At 35.7% G+C, this 24,090-nt stretch overlaps 1 protein-coding gene across 1 annotated transcript; it reads left to right on the forward strand.

Moving 5' to 3' along the window:
- The first annotated feature begins 289 nt into the window (after nucleotides 1–289).
- LOC141512780 (flavin-containing monooxygenase 5-like) lies at nucleotides 290–23,630 on the forward strand. The gene is made up of 9 exons (XM_074221989.1): nucleotides 290–373; nucleotides 4,535–4,672; nucleotides 7,262–7,450; nucleotides 8,997–9,159; nucleotides 13,204–13,346; nucleotides 13,753–13,952; nucleotides 16,415–16,770; nucleotides 18,047–18,119; nucleotides 21,698–23,630. Exons 2-9 carry the CDS (start codon nucleotides 4,541–4,543, stop codon nucleotides 22,050–22,052), a joined length of 1,611 nt encoding a protein of 536 aa, XP_074078090.1. The 5' UTR covers nucleotides 290–373; nucleotides 4,535–4,540; the 3' UTR covers nucleotides 22,053–23,630.
- The last annotated feature ends 460 nt before the right edge of the window (nucleotides 23,631–24,090 follow it).

Below are 24,090 nucleotides of genomic sequence, written 5' to 3' on the forward strand. Positions count from 1 at the left end.
TTCCAAATTTCAATGATAATTTAAAATGAAATGGAACAGATCCCATTACCTGGAATTCTCTAGGGAGATAATAAAATGAATTGGTATTAGTACACTTTAGGAAAAGGAGGAGATAATCTATGGGGTTTGCTTGGAAAAATAAAAGATAAGGAGGGTTCTTTCAAACATCTTGAGAAAAACAGAACTACATTCATAAATCTTCCTGAAATGCAGGGGTGGGGGCTGACACTTCTCAACACAAGATTATGATATTTAAAGGGAAGCCTGCCTGTTGTTAGACAAAATCTGAGTCGAAAGCACTTACAAGATCCTCAATTCATATCTATTTTACAGTGATTGCTGTAACGTGAAAGCTCCTCTCTGAAAACTTTTGGTGAGTGTTTCCTTCTTCCCCAATACTGTATTTAAAAATGCTCCCAGATCCCTGGTGAGTTAAGTAATGGTCCAATAGGGGTTCAAAGGAAATAGGATAAATTTTTCCGTCCTCTTTTCAATTACTTTAAAAAAACACTTCCCTCTTTCCCTTTTATATCCCCTCTTTCCTCCCATTTTATTTTTCCAATTAAATGTTTTTTTTTTATTTTTTGCAAGGCAATGGGGTTAAGTGGCTTGCCCAAGGCCACACAGCTAGGTAATTATTCAGTGTCTGAGGCCGCATTTGAACTCAGTACTCCTGACTCCAGGGCCAGTGCTCTATCCACTGTACCACCTAGCCACCCCCTCCAATTAAATTTTAAAATAATTTTAAATATTTATTTTTGTAAAATTTTCTCCCTTCTACCTTTCCCTCTTGCCACTCTAGGATGGCAAGTAATCTAATAGAGGCATATATGTGCAATTGTGTTACACATTCTTCCTGTTTTCTTTGGTTGACCAAGATATATTTATCTAGATTGTTTTACTAAATTCCACTGAAATCTTTTCATTGGTTTATTAATGTTGTTGCTTTTATTATTTATTATTGTCAGTACTTTAATTATTGTTTTAGAAAGGCACAAAGGTATAAGGCAAATTTCACCACTTTCTGGATGGACATTAGTCCAGAGTCTGAGATTCAATTTCTAGTCCCTACACCTCAAGATAAGGATAATATTTTATTGGGATGGGTTGAACAAAATAGCTTATAACATTTAAAGTATTACCAAACTCTAGTCAGCTAGGAGGTGCCTGGTCAGAGTCCTGAATTTGGAATCAGAAAGATCCATGTCTGAATCCTGCCTCCAACATTTGGTAGCTGTGTGACCATGTGCAAGTCACTAAATATCTCATTTTCTGAGTTTGTAAAATGGGATTGACACTAGTCTCTGCTTCACAGGAATGTTGTGAGGATCAAATAAGATAAAATGGGTCAAGCACTTTATAAACCTTAAAGCATTGTGCATTAGTTATTATTATAAATATGAATGATTACCATCATTATAGTATTCATAGGGTAGTTGTGAAATAAAATTCATAAAACACATCATAATCGAGAAGTTCTATAAAAATCTGAACTGTTCCATTTTATGCACTGCTGTGAGTATAATCAAGCACCATGGTAAGTAGTACAACTATGATTATTCTAATTCTACAGATGAAGAAAGTCAGAGTTCAAGAAGTAAAGTGATTTGCCCACAGTTACACGGTTAAGGAATGGAAGAGCTAATGTTATTGTTCTATATTTCCTGCGTTATTGATGATATCATAACCTAGTGCTTTACATGGTGCTTTAAGTATGCAAAGCAAACTTAATATTATCTCTTCTATATGTTATAATAATACTATGAAGGAGGCACTATTAGGTCATTTTCAAGATGGATGAAGAAATTCGGTGTCCAAGGTTAAATGAATTGGATATGATCACATAATTCACAAATGTGGGAGGCAAGATTTGAACTGAGTTCTTCCTGACTCCATGTCTAGTGTTTTATACGGGTGTGACTGAGAAATTTAGATGGCAGAGGGGCAAGTCAAGCCAACAAATGTTCATTAATTGCCAGCTATATGCTAAATACTATGCTAAGAACTAGGGATACAAAGATTAATCATTAGAACAAGACAAATGAGCCCCTGACTTGCTTTCAAGGGTCTCACTGGACTAGAATTCAAACTGTGCTTCAGATATTTGGCTAGCTATAAGAAGTGAACAAATCACTTGATGTCTCTGAGCCTCAGTTTCTTTATCTGGAAAATGAAGGAGTTGGATAGATTTGATGACCATTAAAGTCCCTTCCAGCTTTAAAATCTATGAGTCTGATGTCTAGCCCTAGGATGAATGTGTAATAATCTAAGAAAGAAAATTATGAGTCATTATTTGCTGCTCAAAAAAAATTCTTTAAACTTAGTTTCTTCCTTCCCCCTCCCAAAAAATTGTATTCAAGGCATGGAATAAGATGACATCCTCACTGCACTTCTGATTTCTTATGAACGAAATGATACTTTTATTAAATTACCTAGTTATTACCAGAAGAAATCATTTAATAGATATAGATTAATATCTGGCTCAATTACTGGTTCTTCATTGGTTATTATTTCTTTTGAAAACAAAAACAACCACAATTTTAATCTCTATAAAGGCTACAATTTGAGCTACTCAGTTAATTGGGATGTGGTATTGTTCTGCATACTGAGGGACACTGTTGTTGGGTAGAAGAGAGCAATTTGATCTAAATAACATATCAAATCAGTATCATATTTATCAAACTGACAATCATTACTCCACTGATGACCTTGTGGACTTTCTAATTAGATCTTGACAAGAAACAAAATGGAAAAGTACAATAAATCTAGAGACTCTTGGTCAGGTTTATGGTCTGATTTTTAGAGAAAAGCTATTGAAAATGGGAATGGTTTTTTTATTTATCTCTGGCATTTACCATTATGTTTGGTACATAGTTATTTAATAAAGATTTGATAGCTATAATCTGAATGATAAAGTTGTCAATTTTCAAAGGAAAAATTACATTAAAATTAAAGCAAAATTGAATGTTTTAGCGATTCAGAAGCATGATTCAAGCATTATCACTGTGCTGGTAAAGCACAGAAGTTCATGCTATTAAGAAATTTCAGTTGGATAGAAGAGAAAATAGTAGTCAAAGGAACATTTCCCAACACTAGGATTAGCAAAGCACAAAAGTGCATGCTATTAAGAAATTTCAGTTTGATATAATACAAGATAGTAATCAAAGGAATATGTCCCAGCATTAGGATTAGCAAAGCCCAGAGGTATGTGCTACTTTGATAAAATGGAAGATAGTAGTCAGAGGAACAATTCCCATCATCCAGTTTCCAAAATGATAATATAGAAATCTTCCCCTGGCTAGTACATCAACTGATGCCCTAGCAAAGAGGGAAATGATCATTTCTTCTAAGTACCATAGAATGATAAAATGGTCCAATTGTTGTTAAAACTGTAAGGTTCTTGTGCTTTACATAGTTTATAACTATATAGTTGTGATAGGGTTCTTATATCATTGTCAGAGTTACACACTAGAGTAACACAGTCTAGTTTCTATATTCTAAAAATGGAAGAACAAAATTTGAACCCACAGCTACTTAGTTGGTCCAAATCTATTATATCAAAGTACATTGAAAAGGGAAAGATTTTCTGTAGTATTACAAAGTCTTTCTTGACCCAATCTGCTAGGCAACAGAAAAGAAAAATTCAGTGCAAGGAATTTTTTTCAGATATTCTCCACTTACTGCAATGTGATCAAGTCAAGCCACCAATCATTTAATAACTGTTTTCTCTGTGCTAGATACAGTTCTAGGGAATATCAATAAAAGAAAAAATATGAGGAAAGGAGAAAGGAAATGAGATGAGAAAGATAGTGAAGGATGCTTGATGTGAGATTTCTCATTATATGATTGAATTAGAAGTTAGGTGAGTCAGTATATTTTACTAGTAAAGGGCAATTTTCTTTGATTTGCAACTTGCAAATGGACACAAAAATGGATGACTGCCAACTTAATTCATTCAATACGCATTTTCAATTCAAGTCAATATCAATTCAATTACTATCAGTGAGAACTGATAAGGCCAAGGCAGTAGGAGATCTTGAATCATTTTTTTCTGAATTGCTATAAAATATTAAATTATGTCTACTCTAATTTTCTTGCAATTTTTTTCTTTGAAAATTGGTTATCCAAACAACTCAGAATATAATTCTTAACTATCAATAATATTAAATTCACTATTAACTCCAGTTAAGCACTTGAAATGTGAAGACAATAATTAAATAGTTCTTACCTTTAAGGAGCTTATATATCATTGGGAATTTGTATTCTAGTCATTTATTAAGAACTGACTTTGGTGTCCTGGGGGAGATACAAAGTCCATATATGACACCAATAGTCTACAACATATGATAACTAAATTAGAATCTTCTGAGTGAAAAGCAAAGATAGAAATGATCATTTCTTCTTGCCTGGAGTTGTTTCATTCCTTCTCACCAGAAAGTACAGTTGTAGTAACCCTACATTGACCCCTACACCCCTATCATTGAAAAAGTAAGTATCAGAAGACTTGTCTTCTTTTTTTTCCCCTCTGATACAGGAGACCATGGTAAAGAGAGTTGCCATCATTGGTGCTGGCTCCTGTGGCCTCCCAGCCCTCAAGTGTTGTCTGGATGAGGGGCTTAAGCCCACCTGCTTTGAGCAAAATGATGATATCGGAGGACTCTGGAAATTTCAAGTAAGGAATATTTCCTAGCTAGGTCTGGGTTTTTATTTGTTTGTTTGTTCAGGCTAAGAAGTACTGGCAATACAACTAATGGAATCTGATTAAAAATCTATTTTTTTAACGAAATGAAGAACTAGAAGGGACATTCTAGGATAATGATATTAGATTTGAGGTAAGAAGACCTGAATTCTAATCTGCTTGTTTCCTGTGTGATCTTGGGCAAATCATTTAACCTCTATAAATCTCCGTTTCTTCATCTAGAAAATCTCCAAAGTCCTTATAATTTTGAATCGTGTTATCTCTATTTTTTTCCATTCCTAAAGAATTTACCTTCTATTTATAGAATATAGAACTGACTTCAAAGTTCATCAGTTACAACATCTTCATTTTATAGATGAGAAAACTGAGTTTCAGAGAAGGGAATGGACTTACCCACAACCACTTAAGTAGCCAATATTAAGACTCAGGCATTTTGTCTTCATATCCTTCCACTTTGTCTCCCTGCCTTCCCTTCCTTCTTGAAATAGAATTTAAGACTGATAAAGGAAAAAAAAAAGATAATGAGACCAGAATTCTATCCTTGGTGCCCAAATAAACTGAACTGCATAGCAGAACATTTTGTAACAAATCTTGAAAATACAATAAATGATAAAAATCAGATTATGCTTCAAGATTTTCCAGTCTTAAAAAAAATACCAAATCTTTCAGGCTCTGGAATATTTTTCTGGAATTTATGATCTTGTTGTAAATCCCCTACCTAATTCTAAGACCCCAGGCACAAGACTGCAAATTTGTCTGTAAATGTTCCTTGGTTAGGTGTGAAGGCTAATTGTGTGAGCCACCTGACTATTAAAGTTCCTGGACATTCATTCATGGGTAGCTTACCTTGCTGCAGGTGTTTTTTCTTCTAATTTTGTTGGATCTATAGTAATTATTTTATATCTCACCATATTTTCTTTCTTTTAAAATTGTAGGATTGAAGGAGTTTGCTTAAAAACCATTATTCTAACTTGCTGGTCATGTGATCCCTTCCACAATTTCCTAAGGATAATTAGAACCTCAGAATTGGGAGAGACCACTGAAATCCCTTAGTCCCACTTGTACTTGAATAAACATCTCTTCAACAACATTCAACAAGTCAGCTCCCGAAAGACCTTTATTCATTAGCTTAGAAGACTCTACAGCTCATTCCATTTGGGTTTTGTTTTTAGAAGTCTTTTTTTTTAAGTTTTTGCAAGGCAAATGGGGTTAAGTGGCTTGCCCAAGGCCACACAGCTAGGTAATTATTAAGTGTCTGAGACTGGATTTGAACCCAAGTACTCCTGACTCCAGGGCCGGTGCTTTATCCATTACGCCACCTAGCCGTCCCTTTGGTTTTTGTTTTTATACCACACCTAAATCTGCCTCTTTTCTTTTTATCATTGCTATTATTTCTGTCTTCTGAGGTCAAACAGAACATATTCAATCCCCATCACAAGTGACAGTCCTTAAAATATTTAGTGTCAGTTCTTACGTTCTACTATGACCACCAGCACTACTATGACAAATGTATGATTTACTTCTTTCAAAGTTTATGCATCTTAGCCTCTAGTCCCTCACCCAGACTATCCTCATAAATGTGCTTCTGTAATACCCATATATCCACTTTCCCATCACTTTTTCACTCCCCAATTTACCCTTCATCTCTTTGTAGAGTGAATCATTGTTCATTTTTATGACTACTGACTACATTCAATAAAGAGATAGAAATCATGGCAGAAATATAATTTTAAAAAAATTCCTTTTCCCCATTTTCTACAGAAGTGTCAGAAATTGACTTGGAAGTTCTTAGGCCAATAAAAGTACTTTAAAAAGTTATTTCAATTTTCAGAAGGACCGTAATTCTTATTTCACTTTATCTTCTGCAAAACCTTGTGAAGTAAATTGGATTGGTATTTTAACCCTATTTTACAGATAAAGTGCTGTTATGTGACATCCATTGTCATACAGTTGGTTAGCACCTAGATGTCTTGATTCTCAATGCAAAATTCTCTTCTCTAAACAAACATTAACCATCATAAATTAATTTTGAATTATAAAGAGGCAGTAGTATAAAGTGTGGCAGTATTTATTAGTGATATAATTGAATAGTATATTAAATAACTAAATTATATTAAGATAATATATTTTATTTTTCAATGATTTTCATTTGTCAAACTATTGACCAGAGAGCAGAAACATAATTTTTAATCAAGGATTCTCAAGGAAAAAAATGTCAAAACCTTTCTACCCCTTGCTGCTAATTTTAAACTAAACCAATGCCAGTTGCAGAGAAGTACTTACTTTTCTGCACTTAGACTCTTGTGGTAATTCATATAGTTATGCTAGAAAGATCTAAGTAGTTATATTCCATTGAATTGGTTATAGAGCAAATATTGTACAGACAGAAACAAGAATGGTCTAGGAAGACTCTTTTCAAGAGAATTTGATGCTTCTTTGAGGCTCCAAGGACTGAGGGTGGTCGTTTGTCAATGTGATGTAAGAAACCAGGGGTTTGTGAGATTTATGGATTTAATCTTGAATGACAAAATTAAACTATGTTGACTTGCTTGTTTCCTGAAGGATGAAACTGCCGAGGGAAGAGCCAGCATTTATAAATCCCTGACGATTAATACATCTAAGGAGATGATGACCTTTAGTGATTTTCCTATCCCAGAAGATTATCCCAACTACATGCACAATAGCCAAGTCATGGATTACTTCCGTTTATATGCCAAACACTTTGGACTACTGCCATATATATGTTTTAAGGTAAGGCAAGGGGAACACTGTATTGTGTAGAGAAAACAGTACCATCACATTTAAAGTTCTTCATAATTTGGCTCATGCTTACCTCAAGCCTTTTGCCTATTGTTCCCCTTGACATGGATTCTATGTTCTTGCAAAGTCATTTATGCCTCTTTTGCCTCATTTAAAGCTCAGTTTGTGTGCTATAGGAAGGGCTTTCCACATCATACAATTGTCAATCATCTCTTCCACTTCTTCAAGTGACCAGGAGTAATTCCCTAGTAGAACAAGTCTCTTGAAGGTATGGACTGTTCAAAGGGATTTTGTGTGTCTGTGTATTTTTCACATTTTTGTCTTTTTTATTTCCCTGGTCCTATCAGGGTGCCTTGCAAAGAATTAGTGCTGCACACTTTTTTAGCTGGTAAGTGCTAGTCCTGGGGTCAGAAAGATCTGAGTTCAAATCCAGCCTCAGACACTTACTTGCTGTGTAATCCCAGGCAAGTCACTTAACCCTGATCCCCTGATCACCTCAGACTCCTTATCTATAAAGATGCTAGAGAAAGAGGTGTCAAGCCATTGTGGTATCTTTGTCCAAAAAAAACCCAAATAGGGTCATGTAGAATGGGACCCAACTTCATGTAGAATGGGACCCAACTGAGCAGCTGTTGGATCAGTTTATAATATATCATATATAATATATACTGTATAATATACATAATGTATTTCTATTACAAAAATACAATAATAAATAGATTATAATACATAATATATGTGATATAATATTATTATTATTATATAATATACTTTAGTGGAATTATACAAATTCTTAAAGAAACAATTTAATTCAATATTAGTAATTATAGAATTCACATTTTGAGAAAGATTTAAGATTATTTACATATATTCCAGTTACTAGAATTTGATTGGGAGTAGATAAAGTCAGCGAAAGAATGCTAATATTCAGAAACTAGATTTATCTCATGGAAAATGAGAATTAGGTGCAGAGGAAGAAAAAAATAGTGTATTGGAATGAACTGGGACAATCCAACAGAAAAACATTTATAAAAGTTACCATTGTCATGTCAATCTGGCAGATGGTGACTAGAAGTCAAGATAGATCAATGGTTGTATCCGAAGGGTCCAATGGTGGACAGTAAAGTTGGGTGATATATGACATGTGGTACTACTATGTTATTGAAGTTGGCAATCCAGGAAGTCAGATGCTTATAAGTAGAAACTTGGTAACAGGGACTCCACCCATAGCAGGGACTCCACCAATTAGGATGAGACTCAGAAATAGAATTTTTGTCTTCAGGAAGGCTAAATTGTTCTACCGAAAAGAAATCTCACCTGGTTATGGACTTCTTTCTGACAATACAAATTCTCTAATTTGAAGGCTAGTTTTAAGGTCCAGAAGACCAGGGTAGTCTTTCATTTTAAGGGCTGGCTACATATAATCTTTGAAAGAGATAAAGGCTAGTCTCCTTATCAGGGTTACTGGCAACAGTTATCTTCCTATGCCAAAATCAATTAATCTTCATCACTTATGATATTTCTGCTTTTTATTTAGACCACTGTCCTCAGTGTATCAAAGCAACCAGATTTCTCTACCACTGGTCAATGGAATGTCATCACTGAGTCTTCTGGGATAAAGGAATCAACTATCTTTGATGCTGTTCTGGTTTGCACTGGTCATCATGTTGAACCTTACCTACCACTATCACTTTTTCCAGGTGACTTTTATTTTGGGGGAGTGTCATCTCTCATATGACTGCATGTTTGAAATTTCAAATAAAAAAGGAAAAAAAGGTCATTAAAACTATAGGATAAATTCTCAGATTTGTCTTGGGAGAAAAAAAAATTTGAATTATTAATTTTTAGGGTAACAAATGCAAAGCTGATACAGCTCATCCATACTTTTGGTTTCTTTTGGTTGGAAATGTACTGTATTAGGGCAGCTAAGTGGCATCGTGGATAATGCACTGAAGTCTGGAGAAACTGAGTTCAAATCCAGCCTCAGATCCTATGTGACCCTAGGCAAGTCACTTAACCCTGGTTTCCAAGATAAAAGGAAACACAGAAGGAAAAATGCAGTATGAGAGGTCTAGATGTGAATATTGTACAGAATGGTATGGTTTTAATTTATGATTAAATTGTCTGTGACTCCATTCCATTTGTACCACTGCTAAATAAAACTTCCCTACACATGGATTTAATCTAGATAAATAATAGATATCAGTTATAGTAATATGGAGAACTTCCAGTAATGAAAAATCCTTCACCAATGCAGATTGGTACCTTCCTTGCAAATGGCACACAATCAAGATATGACCTTTGAGTATATGTCTTCCTGACTTCAAGGCTGCCTCTCTATTCATTATGCCAAACTGTATATGACTCCTTTTCAAAGTTCTTCAATGGTTGCCTAATACTATAACCTAATATTCAAGGGTCTCTACCATCTGGCAACACCTTACAAATCTGGACCCCATTTCACATTAATCCCTTCATCTACTCTATATCCTCCCATTAAGTCAGAGCTTCTCACCTCCACCTCATTTTCACACTGTATTTTCTCAGTTCTAGATTGTTCTTCATACTGTTAAATTTGCTTAGGCTTCTTATTCTCTACTCTCAAAAGTGTTGAGATGCTATCCATTCTTAAAAGTCAGTCCAAATGTCACCTCCACTATGAAGACCTTCAGGCCTGAATCAGAACTGAGAGCTCCCCCAATACCCTATTTCCTCCAGTATCCCAGTGGATATCTGACATCATCCCTCTAGGATGCTATCTGAAATGGTTCAAATTCAGAGCCCTCTGTGCCTCCTTCTATTCAATTCCTTCCAACAGGCTTCCCAGGAAACCCCCTCATGCATCTCATATTGTATTAAAGACCATTCTTTAAGACTTTTCACATTCCAAGGGCACTAGAGGAAAATTCATCTATTTTCCATATTATCTACTTCTCTCAACCCTTTCCTGAAGGATGACATGACTTTCCTGAATGACTTCTTTTTTTAACCAAAGTTTTGTCTAATTAGTTTCCCTCCATTATGGCTAGCACAATGTTCTGCACATAATTGATTGGTTGGTTCAGTTGATTGTTTGGTCCATTGGTTCTCGTCCTCTGTTATCAAAGAAGACAAACGTGACATCATTATATTTGAGACAAATTACAGTATGTCTGATTGTGACTGATCAGCTCAATATGAGCTCAGAATGCTTTACCACAGGTTGGGCACAGATAATCCATGTGAACACCTGAGGTGCCCCCTCCAAATTTCTGTATATCACATTTCCTTTGAGTTGCTTCAATTCTGCCTTGCTCATATAACACAGGACCCTCACTGATGAGGACACGCCATGCTAGGCGGTCTGTGCCAGGGTCTCCAATGCTGTACAATCAATTCTAAAGTTCTTCATTGAGACTTTCACAGTGTCTCGGTATCATTTCTTTTGATCCACCTGTAGCGCTTGGCCTATGTGAATTCCCCATAAAATAGGTTTTTTGGCAAGCATACATTTGGCATTCTAACATGTCCAAACAATCGTAGTTGCACTCTTTGTAGTAATATTGGAATGTTAGGTAGTTTAGCTCAAGAAAGGACCTCAGTGTCTGGTATCTTCTCTTGCAAGGTGATCTTCAGAATCTTCCTAAGACTTGAAATAGAAGCAAGTCAGTTTTCTAACATGGTTCTCTGGTAGACTGTTCAGGTTTCACAATCATACAGCAATGAGGTCAGCACAACGGCTCTGTAGACCTTCAGATGACAGTCACTCTAATGCCTCTTCTCTCCCATACTTTTTTTGAGCCTCCCAAATACTGCATATAATAGGTACTTAAACAAATTGTTTAATTAACAAGCACTGAGCAAAAGTGGTCTATGGACATTCTGTCTTACTAGAGTTTATAGGAGCTTAAATCCAATTGGTATATGACACATAAGAAGATAATGTAGAGAGAGAGAGAGAGAGAGAGAGAGAGAGGGAGAGGGAGAGGGAGAGGGAGAGGGAGAAAGAGAGACAGAGAGAGAGGGAGGAAGAGAGAGACAGAGATAAAGAGAGATAAGATGTAGTAGTATAGACATAGGTAGATATATGATAGAGGTATAAAAGATAGAGAAAAAAGAGCTAGAAATGATGGAGATAAATAAATGAGAGTTAGAAGAAAGAAAGAAAGAAAGAAAGAAAGAAAGAAAGAAAGAAAGAAAGAAAGAAAGAAAGAAAGAAAGAAAGAAGAGAGAGAGAGAAAGAGAGGAAGGAAGGAAGGAAAGAAGGAAGGAAGGAAGGAAGGAAGGAAGGAAGGAAGGAAGGAAGGAAGGAAGGAAGGAAGGAAGGAAGGAAGGAAGGAAGGAAGGAAGGAAGGGAGGGAGGGAAGAAGAAAAGGAAGAGAAGAAAGATGAAAGAAAAAGAAAGAAAGGTAAGTAAATAGGTAGGTAAGTAGGGCGAGAAAGAGGAGAGAGAGAGAGAGAGAGAGAGAGAGAGAGAGAGAGAGAGAGAGAGAGAGAGTTGATAGCAATAATATAGGATGCACACTTTAAAGAGGTCTTAAATTAAATTAAAAGGTAAGGATTATGGATCTTGGATCTAGAGGAACCTCATTAGTTACCTGGTCTGATCCCCTAATTTTAGACAAGAAAATTGGAACTGACTTGCATAAATTCTCCCAGGACAAGTTAATTAAAGGCAGAATTTAACCTTTCCTTTACCTGAGTTTCTTTTGCTTGTCCAAGGCCACACAGCTAGGTAATTATTAAGTGTCTGAGATGGATTTGAATTCAGATATTCCTGACACCGTGGCCAGTGCTTTATCCCCTGCGCCACCTAGCTGCCCCTCTTTTGCTTCTTTTAAGATTCAGCTCAAATCTCACTTTCTGCAAGAATCTTTCCCAGTCAGCCCTGAATGCCTTTCCTTTTCAAATTACCTAATATGGTTGGACTTCAGAGGTTCTACTAGATATATAATACATAATAATAGCAATAATAATTATAAAAATAATCATTTATATAACAGTTATTATGTATCAGATTTTGTACTAAACATTTTATAATTTTTTAACTCATTTGAACCACACAACTCTGGGAAGCAGGTGCTTTTCTTATCCCCATTTCACCGAAGCAGAGGATAAATGACTTACCCAGAGTTGAATGTATGAGGCAGAATTTGAACTCAGATCTTCCTGACTTCAATCCCAGAACTCTATTGCACTACCTAGCTGACCTTATATGGTCTTATATCCCTAGTACTTTATTTTAGATCTCTCAGTAAATATCTGGTATGTACTTTATTATTTATATGGTATCTTTCTTCATTTCCCATCTCCCCCTGGTTCTTATTAAGTGTTTAATAATGCTCATTTGTAGACTGAACCTAATTCCTGGAAGAAAGTGTGGGATAGTAATATATGTCTTACTCAAGGTGACATGTCTATTTTAGTGGTGAAGATGAGTCTTGAGTTCAGGCCTCATCTACTCCCTCAAACTTTATTCTGAAAATAGCAGAAACATTTATAAAGAATACATATACACACACACATATATATATATATATGTATGTATACATATATATAAATGAGTTAGAAGAAAGAACTTCATTTTTCTCAAAATTATGATATTTTTGTTCAAATAATTTTTCATTATATATGTGTGTGTGTGTGTGTGTGTGTGTGTGTGTGTGTGTGTGTGTGTGTGTATAGTATATATATATATAATGCTTTTTTACTTTGGAATGAGATAGGATCTTTAAGTTTTTTATTGTTGGTTTTCACCCTTACAGGTATAAGAAAATTTAAAGGGCAAATCTTGCATAGCTGGAAATACAAACAACCTGAAAATTTCAGAGATAAAAGAGTGGTTATGATTGGCCTGGGGAACTCTGGAGCAGATATCACTGTGGATCTCAGCCATGCCGTGAAAAAGGTTCAAATTATTCCAACCTGCTACTAGGCTTGCTCTTTTGAAGACCTACTCCAGGCTCTCTAAATGAGGGATTATTGGGAATTTCTATCCTGTCATTTTTATGCCACATTTTACATTCCAGTTTTAGTCCTCCTCCATCCCACCTCCCCTCATCATAGTAAAGATGTAGTGAAACATTGCACATTATCAGTCCCAAAGTCCACTTGATGGTATTTCTTGAAGTCTGCCTAATTTTCCCTTCTTCTCTATCTCCACTCCTTTCCCCATTCTGTCCTCCTCTGAAGGACAAGAAGGTAGCTTGACCCAAAATGAAACCCTCTTATCCCATGTTTCTATTCCTATTTACAGAAATAATTTAATTGAAAGCTCATTGATCTAATCTGAAGTTTTTTGCCTTTTGAAAAAGATTTTCCTCAGCACCAGATCAGGATCATGGGTGGTCAATCGTGTTTCGGACAATGGCTACCCATTGGATGCTACATACTTTACTCGCTTCAGAAACATCATCCGCAATATTACTCCTCTGTGTATACTGAATATGTGGGGAGAAAACAAACTGAATTCGAGATTCAATCACAGAAACTATGGCTTGAAGCCTGCCCACAGGTATTGACTGTCATTCTAAAATGTTATTTCTCAGAAAAGATGTTTTATACAGAAATGTAGTAATAGAATAGTAACCTAAAGTCTTGAGAGATGGTATATGGTCCAAATCACTTTCCAGATTTTTTAAATTTTCTGAATTTCTTGTAAGTCTTGCTTTTAGAGACCCAATATTCAATTCAGAAGTTTCCATTTTGTGAAGGACAGGGCCATGAGTAGGGAAGAGCAACTGAGAATTTTTTCCAGGTATCAACATTGATCAGGGAATTATTATTTTTTCCAACATAGCCACCTGAAGATCACTATCTCAACACCTCACCACCACCATCCCTGCACTTCTCTGCCTTATGCTAGCCTATACCTATAGAGAATTTGTTGGTAATGATGGTTGGAGGAGGCATACAAGGGAAATAGTGTGTTATTGTGAACAGTAAAAACCAAGGAAGGGGAAAGGATGGTGGGACCCAGTCTCCTGACAAAATTACATCCATAGTTGAACTGCCTTCCCTGGGGCTTGTCTAAATTGCTATTCTATTTGGCCCCTAATGGACTCCCCCCACAAAAAAAACTGATTTGACACTGGGTGCCAGGCCTAATTGCATCTCTAGTCATGAAGGCTATTGATAACAATCCTTATTGAATGAGAAATTGTACTGGAGGATACATAAGTTCCTTCCAATTCTAAACTTTACTTTAGTTGATGGAGATGGGTAGATATGTGAACCACATTTAAGAATTAAAAACTGCATTTTTCTCAAAATTATGATATTTTTGTTCAAATAATTTTTCAATTATAATTTAAAAACTTAAATCATCACAAAAGTGGAAAGTTTCCAAATAACTAAATATGAGAAAGGGGGAAAAAATGAAACTAATAGCTTCCAGGCTCTAGAAATAGGAAGTACTAGCCAGGAATGTCCATAGGGAAAGAAATTCATCTCATTATGCATAAAGGTACAAATTCTTTAGTGGTGACTGAGAGATCTGTGATTAGGGCCCCAACTTTGAGTTTTTGTACCACAAACAATTGGCAAATATTCTACAATGAATAGTCTTAGAGAAGCACCTGGGTCACTAAGAGGTTGCATGATTTGTCCAGAGTTACATAACTAGCAAAAAAAAGATTGGTAGGATTGAAACTTGTCAGAAGTCTTCCTTCTCTGCAAGAATAAATCTCCAACCATTTGGCAACATTTCTTCTCATATGTTTATAAATAGCAATGAAAATAGTCATATGACAGGAAGGCATCATGGAGGTGAAAAACAAGATAGGCAGGTCATTGAGGAAGAAAGGATAACTGATGAGTAGCTTGTGTCCTCCCTTGATAGCCACAAAATATCAAGTGAGCTGGAAGAATTGTGGAAGAGTGTGGATGAGAGCCACACAATGTGAAGTGAGTTATTGTCTACATCAATGGAGGAAAAATCCACAAATAATAATGATGGCGATGATAAATATTATATCTAGCATTTACACAATGCTTTAAGATGTTCAAAACACATTATAAATGTCATGTCATTTTATCTGCACAATTACTGAGTAGAAGATATTAATATTAATATTACTACATTAATATCATTCCCATTTTAGCAAAAAAGTGACTTGCCAAGTGGCATGTATTAAGTGTCCAAGGCAAGATTTGAACTCAAGACTTTGGGATTCCAACTCATGTGCTCTATCCATTGTGACCCACCTAGTTTACCTAGATGATGAGTGACCATTCCATGGAGAGCAGGCAGCATGGTGATCCATGCAGAAATTGAGCACAAGAGAGCAGATGAGAGTTCTATTAGAGAAGAGAGAAAAAATATAGAGTTAAGAAAGGCATAAATCTTGGGGAAAATCAACATTTAGAAGTTAGGAAGAGAAATGTGATGATTTCTACTCAGTGTAGAAGAAAGAGAAGAGATAAAATCATCAGACACACTCTGAAAGAATTCTAGGGAAGAGGCACAAGCAATTATAAAGAAGTTCTAGGTAATCCTTTAAATACCTAATGATGGACTATTTTAGGTCACATATGTAGAATATTCATGCACATCAACAGACATATCTCCCACCCCTAGCTCTCCTCACAGAACTAGATATAGTCAAGAGAGAATCAGTTGTCCATAAGTCAAGGCTTATTCTAGAATGATGCTATGGCCCCTGAATTTCCAGAGGTCTGGAGAAAATTATATATCCCTCTTGGCTTCTGAATACCATGAATCTGGCTAAACAACTTGAGTCATAAAATGCCTAGTCCAAGAAGAAATTCTTTGAAGGTCTTCCTCCAACTTTCTCTCATTAGCACTATATTCTCATTTGCTCCAGAGACCAAAGGGTATTTATTCCAGTAGCTTCTGATAGATCAATCATTATCTGAATGATTGAATCACTATTAGCATTTTATTGGAGAACCTGCATAAACCAAATATTTAAGCTCTTTGCCTTCACCCCTGCTTTCTCGAACTTCCCCTAACAGGTTCCTCAGCAAGTATCCTATTGTGGGTGATGACCTCCCCAATGCTATCATCTCTGGCCGGATCTGCATAAAACCAAATGTGAAGGAGTTTACTGAAACTGCTGTGATTTTTGAAGATGGTACCAAGGAAGATAATATTGATGCTGTTATCTTTGCGACAGGTTATTCCTTCTCTTTCCCCTTTCTTGAGGAATCTATTCTCAAAATGAAGAACAACCATGTCTCCCTTTACAAATATGTCTTCCCTCCATTTCTGGAAAAGCCAACACTGGCCATAATTGGCCTTCTCCAGCCTCTGGGGGCCATCATGCCAATTGCAGAGCTGCAGGTCCGAGGGGCTACCCGAGTCTTTAAAGGTAAGAGGGAAAATGTGATTAATGGAAGAGGGACCTCTGGTCAGTGCTACCAGCTCCAAACATTTAGACATTACTCTCTGAGCTGATGACACTGGAATTCAGATAATGGCCCCTTCCTGCTTCCCATGTCTATTAATAACATTCAACTTAATATAACTCAGTTTGATGGATAGTTGAGTTTCAATGTGGTGGTGAAGAGAATGGGTTATAGCTGAGGATGACAGGATTGAGGAGTCAACTTGAATCTGTGCTCACAGTTTAGCATTGCTGCTTATACCTCTGAGTCTTTAGGGTTCAATTTTCCCCATCTATAAAATGAGTTCTGGGTCTGAAATCAGGAAGATTCATCTTTGTGAGTTCAAATCCAGCCTCAGATACTTACTAGCTGTGTGACTCTAGGCAAGTCACTTAACCTTGTGCCTCAGTTTCCTCAAATGTAAAAAGAATTGAAGAAGGAAATGGCAAACCACTCTAGTATCTTTGCTAAGACATGACTAAACAATACAATAACCATACAGTGGCAGATTTTACATATACATATATATTAGTAAAGGCACAGAAATTACATGTCATTGCAAATCCTGGCTTTGCTCTTCACTGTTAGTAAATGCTCTTTGGCAAGGTATTTAATTTCTAGGATCCTCAACTTGTTAGGTTATAAAATTAAGATATTAAATTAGAATCAGGAGAAGATAAGCTATGACCTGAAGGTCAAATATAACATCTCCCTGTGGTAAACTATTTTGTACGGCCAGCAAACTAAGAATGGGTGACTTGCAGATCCACAAAAACAAGTGTCCAGCCAGATTTAGTCCTTGGCTTGAAGAATGATAGTCCCTGAAGCAGATGAACTCTGAAGTCCATTCCTGACAGCTCTACCTGTCAGGTTACAAAGATCCCCCAGTTTTGTTAATGTACCCTTTCAGATATAACTGAGTCTAATTTGATAAACTCCCCCAAAAGAAGGATATTGCTAAACTCAACCTTTAAATCAATTCAGTATAGATCTGAGTCTATGGGTAACTCACTGACATGTCTCTCATACAGCATTTAAAAGCTTTTGTTGTTTGTCTGTTTGTTTTGTTTTTCTCTTATTCCCCCAGTAACTTCAGACTCCATTATGGGAACTAGGCACAATTCTAGTCTAGTCTTTTCTGTTGAATCTTATCAATTTGCTCTGATATTGGCATATGGTAAAGGACCCATCAGGTCCATTCACAAGGATTATATTATTTCCATTTGAAAAGTGAAGATCCCTCCATTGACTCTTTTTCAGGTCTTATCAAGCTCCCTCCAGAAGAAGTTATGATGGCTGATGTTATCCAAAAGATAAAGAAAAATGAGAAAAGGTATAACCCAATCATTCAAGGCTCAGTGCATCCAATCATATATTTTAATTTAGGGAGATTTTTTTCACTGATTTTAAATTCTCTTTTCATGTATTACACTTGAATTCCTAAAAACTGGATCCTAATGAGTAATTAATCTGACAACAGCCAATTAACATATTTTGACCTTTCTTAATGTGTAAGGCATAGTGTTAATCATTAAAGCATACAAAAAAAGAATAAAACTTCCCTTCCTTCTTGGAGTTTACATAATCCATGTCCCAAAGTCTTTGAGTTGAGGGCAGAGTATGGTTGCAAAACTGAGTAGCAAAGACAATCAAGTAACAGGTTGACTTTGCCCTCCTTATGAAAGATTGTCACCAAATATTAATATACTGATGATTAGACCATTAGGAGACAAATTAGCTTTAACCTATTGTTGAAAGATTATAGCCATAAAATTATCATACTAACTCTCTGTCCAACATTACTGTGATGTCAAGGTACCTGGATGACATAGGAAAGACCTATATCCGAAAAGATCAATGTCTTCCACTGCACCCAGACAAACACCATAAGTCCTATTTCCTATACTATCAGGCTACTGAGTTAAGACAGTTCTGGAAGAGGCAGTGAGAGGAACCTTTATACATTTCCCCTCATTTTAATCAACATAATATGCATGTAGTGTCATCATTCACTTGATGTCATAATTTTCTTTGATTACAAAGGACAATACTCAATCAAGCTAGATAAACAGATAAGACATATATATCTAAAAAGATAAGAAACTTAAGGGAATACAGATAGTAAGGGCCAGAGGAGATAAGGAAAAGAGATCCTTGTAGGTGCTGGTGAATTTTTATTTTAAACTCTTTTATTATTTGGGATTGCTAAACAAGAAATATGGTGGAGGAAAAGGTATTGTTTTTGTAGTCAGGGAATCTGGGTTCAAGTCCTTGCTCTGATATACCTTAGCTGTGTAAATAAATAAATAAATAACTATTGAGCATCAATTTCTTCATTTGTCAAATTAGACAAATGATTATTTTGCAAATGAGAACCTTCTTTCAACTTAGGCATTCACTTTGGATGATGGAAAAAGAATTCAAGTGATTTAAAAAAAATATTGAAGGGGCAGCTAGCTAGGTAGTGCAGTGGATAGAGCACTGACCCTGGAATGAATCAGGAGTACCTGAGTTCAAATCCCACCTCAGACACTTAATAATTACCTAGCTGTGTGGCCTTGGGCAAGCTACTTAACCCCATTGCCTTGCAAAAAACCTAAAAAAAAAAAATTGAATGTTTTATTAGACTGCAAGTTGCCAATAGGCATTTATGTGAGTCAAAGGGAAAGCTATATAGGGATAAGTGATCATAAATTTAGAACTAGAAAGGACCTCAGGAAAAATTTGAATCATTACTCTTCATCCATACCACAAACTACAACAAAAGTCAAATACCCAAGAGTTTATTGGAACTGATATCTTCTACAATAACAGTTAATATCTATATAGGACTTACTACAAGGCAAATACTATCATAAGTGCTTTACAATTACTATTTCATTTGATCCTCACAATAGCCCTGGGATGAAGAGGTTATAATTGTCCTGATTTTATAGATTATGAAACAGAAGTAAATAGATTAAGTTACTTGTGCAGGATCACACAGCTAATAACCTATCACTTGATGATCTATGCTACTCAGTTCCATACCCATAATTTCCCTGAAACCCAAAGACTGGTTTCCCAGAAGCTGCCCAGCAGTTCATGTAAGCTCCTAGAGGAAAGGGATTTGAATTCAGGTCTTCTGGATTCCAAGTCCAGTGCTTTATCCACTTTATCACTATAAAATATACATTTATACATGCACACACACACACACACACACACACATACACTAATGTGTGTGTTTGTGTGTATATATATAAATATCTATGCTCTCCTGTGTGTTCACAATACAAATGGAAAGAATATAGGATGCAAACCCCACTCCTTTATTTTATGTAACCACTTAATACCTCAATGTCTTCATCTGTAAAATGAGAATGATAACATCCAAGCTACCTGCCTCATATGACTGAGGAAAACACCTTGAAAATTGTAAAGCACATATCAATATGAGCTTTGTATCAGTTTCATCATTACCTCCTGTAATAAAACAATCTACTTAAAGTGAAAAAAATAAAAGCCACGTTATGATTAGATATATAGATAAGGTAGTACTATTTGACTAATTCACTTTGGGATTATGGAAACTCAATTATCTTTCCAATGATCTAATTTAACAGATGGGGAAACTGAGGGTCAGAAAGGTTTAGTGACTTGTCCAAGGATAGATAGGTGGTAATACGCATAACTGAATTTGAAGTTAGTTTCTCTGACCCTAAATCAACTACTTCTATTCTATTACTTCAGGAACTTATTCATGAGCTGTGTCATAGCTACTGTATTTACAAAACAAATAAATTGAAAAAAAACCTAAAAAAACCAAATACATTGGAACTTATAAAGCCACATGGGTCTTCACGAACCTAAGAACTTAGTCTTACAATGGCACTTCCATTGACTCTGATCTTTTTTTTAAGGAGTCTCTTTTTTTGGAATTGCCTGAAGCTCAGTATTTTGAATATCACCAATGGTAACTAAAGCCTTGGTTCTTTGAGCATGTGGTTTGAGAAAAAGTCCAAAGTCATTTAGAAATCAGTTGTATAAATAAGTGGCCAAACTGGGTATTAGCATTTCTGTCCGAAAGAAAAAGAAAAGTGGGACCCTGTTATAAGTCTAAGTGACTCATAATATGGTTCTAAAGGGAATTTCAAAGGAAATTCTGAAATATTTGGCTCAGTGGCAAAATTGTTGGAATAAGTGTTCAGTGAGGACTACTTTGAAGGATAGAGTGCGCTGGACTTGGAGTTTATTGGAAAATAAAAAACCCACTAAAAATAGGCTATTGTCAATCATCAAAATATCACAATGATAGTATACCATTTAAACATTTTATATTACTTTGAAATCTATTTATTGCCTTATTTTCTTCACAACTATAACCTAAATGACTTTAAGAACCTACCCTTCAAAAGCTGAGAATTGAGAGGGATTACCTGTTTGTAAAATAGAGTCATAATCCTTCATTTGAAAAAATGAGCTAAAGGAGGGAAATAGCAAACTGCTCTGGTATCCTTGCCAAGAAAAATTCAAATGGGGTCATGAAAAGTCAAATACAACTAAAACCACTCAAGAACACAAAAGAGACATGGTGAATTTACAAAGGGAAACAAAGGGCTATTTTCTCATTTTGTCCTCCTTGCCATAAATTTTGATACACCAAAAGGTGCAGTGCAGCAGAAAAAGTTCTAGATTTGGCGGCAGGAAATCTAAATGCTAATGTCAGCTCTGCCATTGTTGAACTGTGTGATTTTCACTTCTCTGTATTTCTGTCTATAATTCCATAAAATGAAAGGATTGGGGAAGACTATCTCTAGTTGCTTCCAGCTAAAATACTAGGTGAAGATACTCATTTTCAAAGCAAAACTCAGAAGCTAGTATCAAATTTAACCACTGACAGGTTTCTTATTTTCTATCTTTTGTCTTTAGGTATGTACCTAGTCAACACATCAACTTGCAAGTGCAATATATTGAGTACATGGATGAAATTTCCAGCTTCTCTGGAGTCAAGCCAAATATTCTGTCCCTATTCCTCAGAGATCCAAAACTGGCTTGGGAAGTTTTCTTTGGTCCATGTACACCAATCCAATTCCGTCTCATGGGGCCAGGGAAATGGGATGGAGCCCGGGAAGCTATTCTATCCCAGAGAAAAAGGATCATCAAGGCAACAAAGACCAGGGATCCCCCCAACAAAAATGAGGAAGACCCTTGTTCTTTGGGCTTTCTGCTTTTGAAAACTCTGTGGTTCTTGGCATTTTTCATGGCAATTTTTGCATATCTGTAATTTGAGTGGTCTTTCCTAGAAAGTTCCCAAGCTGAGATTTCAAAGTCTTAGATGTCCAGTATGCCTGAAACTCCTTTCCATCACCTTCTTCTTTTATTCCTGGAACCTCTTCTGAACCCAAATAACTTCATGTGGATGCAATCCTCATGCCAGACAAATATTCTTCCTCTTTGGAAGTCACTGGTCTCCAATTCAAGAAATTCATAGTTAAATCAATGTTTAGCACTTATCATCTTTTTAGATACCCACTGACCAGAAGTTCAAATCCTAGATCAGGATCCGAACTTAAATGAAATATAAAAAAAATAGCATGTGGAGCTCACTGAAGCAGTTTGTGTTGTGTTTAAAAAAAAAAAAAGACTGCCAGGGAAGCAAAATCAAATTTTTCTAGGTTCAAAGAACTGAAAACCATTCTACTGCATTCTCACCATCTGAAAAACTACTGACAGGAAATTCTTCCTCATTTCTTTCTCTGGTCCTTCAAGACATCATTTGAAACTTCTTATGTTAAAAAACAAGGATATAGAGGTTAGTCCTTTTTCTTAGAGTTAAATGACATTATTTTTTTTTAAATGATTAGATACACTCTCCCTAACTCTTCTCTTTTGCAGGCTATGGAATCACCATTATTTTTAAAACTGATTCCCCAAGGCCTCCTTTCCCACTGTTTGATCATCTCTCTAGTTCTCCTCTGAAGACTTCTCACCTTTTCTACATCTGTCCCTTACTGTATCATCCAAATTCACAACTGGACTCAAATGTGACTAACTTGGGCTGGGGCTGGCTTTGATTTGTAGTTATTATAAATTTACTAAAACCTGTATGTCTTATCAGTGTAGGGACCTTTCTGAGGTAATATTCTCACAATGTTGCTATCGTTCAAAAACCTTTTGAAATTTTTCTTTTGGAGTTTCCTTCAAAGTCCATTTACCAATCACATATGTAAACCTTTCTCACTGCTTAATAATATTAACACCATGATGTTTGTTGTTGTTTTAAACTAAATCCACTCTTACTCAGCTTGATCAGAGAAAGCAGTGTCAAAGTGATTATTTAGTATTCCTTCATTGGATAGTTGAGGGAACTGAAGCACCGAGATTAAATGCTTTATCCAGAGGCACATAGCTAACTAGATGAAAAACTAAGAACAAAGTTGATTCAATATTCTTTCCACTTTCCACTTTATCATGCTACCTTCGATCCACCTTAGTATATAGACTTGCCTCCTGAATGACTGAAATATAATTCCAAAAAAGAAGTTCCCTCCAAATGTTCTTGGCCATGGTAGCTTCATTTAGATATGAATCCAATATTATGTTATGACTTCAAGAGACATAATGCTCATTTGAATGGAAGAGTTTGGCATTCTTCTTTTTAAAAAGTATCTTATACTTGGTATAATAAAGAATTTTTAATCAGTCCTACATTTTACTTCTGCAATATTCTACTTGCTGTGGAGGAAAGCAGTCCCTTTAAAGCCATGGTGGGGGGGGTGTACTTATAAATTAATAAGGGGATCATTCTACTTTCATATATACATAAGACTTTAAATAGGCCTACTCATCTTTTACCAATTGCATCTTCAATCAACCCTTCCTTCAAGCTAATAGAGTTGTTATCTCAGTTTCCAAATCAAGTTAAATTCTAAGTCACAATTTGTTAGCATTCAGGGATATCATAATCATAATCAACAAAGAAATTATGCTAATAATTTAAATTTGTATATTGTATTATTACAAAGTTTTTTCCTTGTATTACCTAATTTCATAATGGACAGTAAGCTCCATAAAGGAAAAGTCTTTAATATTAATTTAGCAAAATTCCCCACTTATGGAAGACATTCAATATTTTTAAGCAAAAGAATGAATGAATGAATGAATGAATAACTTCACCCATCTCTTAAATTCTCTTCAGTGACTTTCTGCATAAGCATCTTTGTAAATATTAACTCAGTTAAAAAAATAATAACTTGACTTCCAGCCAAGATGGCAGAGAGAAGTCAGGCACTGTGTTAAGGTCTCCTGGCTTTCCCTCAGAA

Source organism: Macrotis lagotis, chromosome 2 (assembly GCF_037893015.1).
Source record: "Macrotis lagotis isolate mMagLag1 chromosome 2, bilby.v1.9.chrom.fasta, whole genome shotgun sequence".
Taxonomy (NCBI): domain Eukaryota; kingdom Metazoa; phylum Chordata; class Mammalia; order Peramelemorphia; family Peramelidae; genus Macrotis; species Macrotis lagotis.

What these genes read in the sequence shown, in the direction of transcription:
- LOC141512780 (XM_074221989.1), top strand. Translation starts at nt 4,541, where the DNA reads ATGGTAAAGAGAGTTGCCATCATTGGTGCTGGCTCCTGTGGCCTCCCA. An exon ending in GGCTTGAAGCCTGCCCACAG is followed by an intron (nt 13,953 to 16,414) that starts GTATTGACTGTC and finishes TTCCCCTAACAG; the next exon opens with GTTCCTCAGCAAGTATCCTA. An exon ending in GGCTACCCGAGTCTTTAAAG is followed by an intron (nt 16,771 to 18,046) that starts GTAAGAGGGAAA and finishes ACTCTTTTTCAG; the next exon opens with GTCTTATCAAGCTCCCTCCA.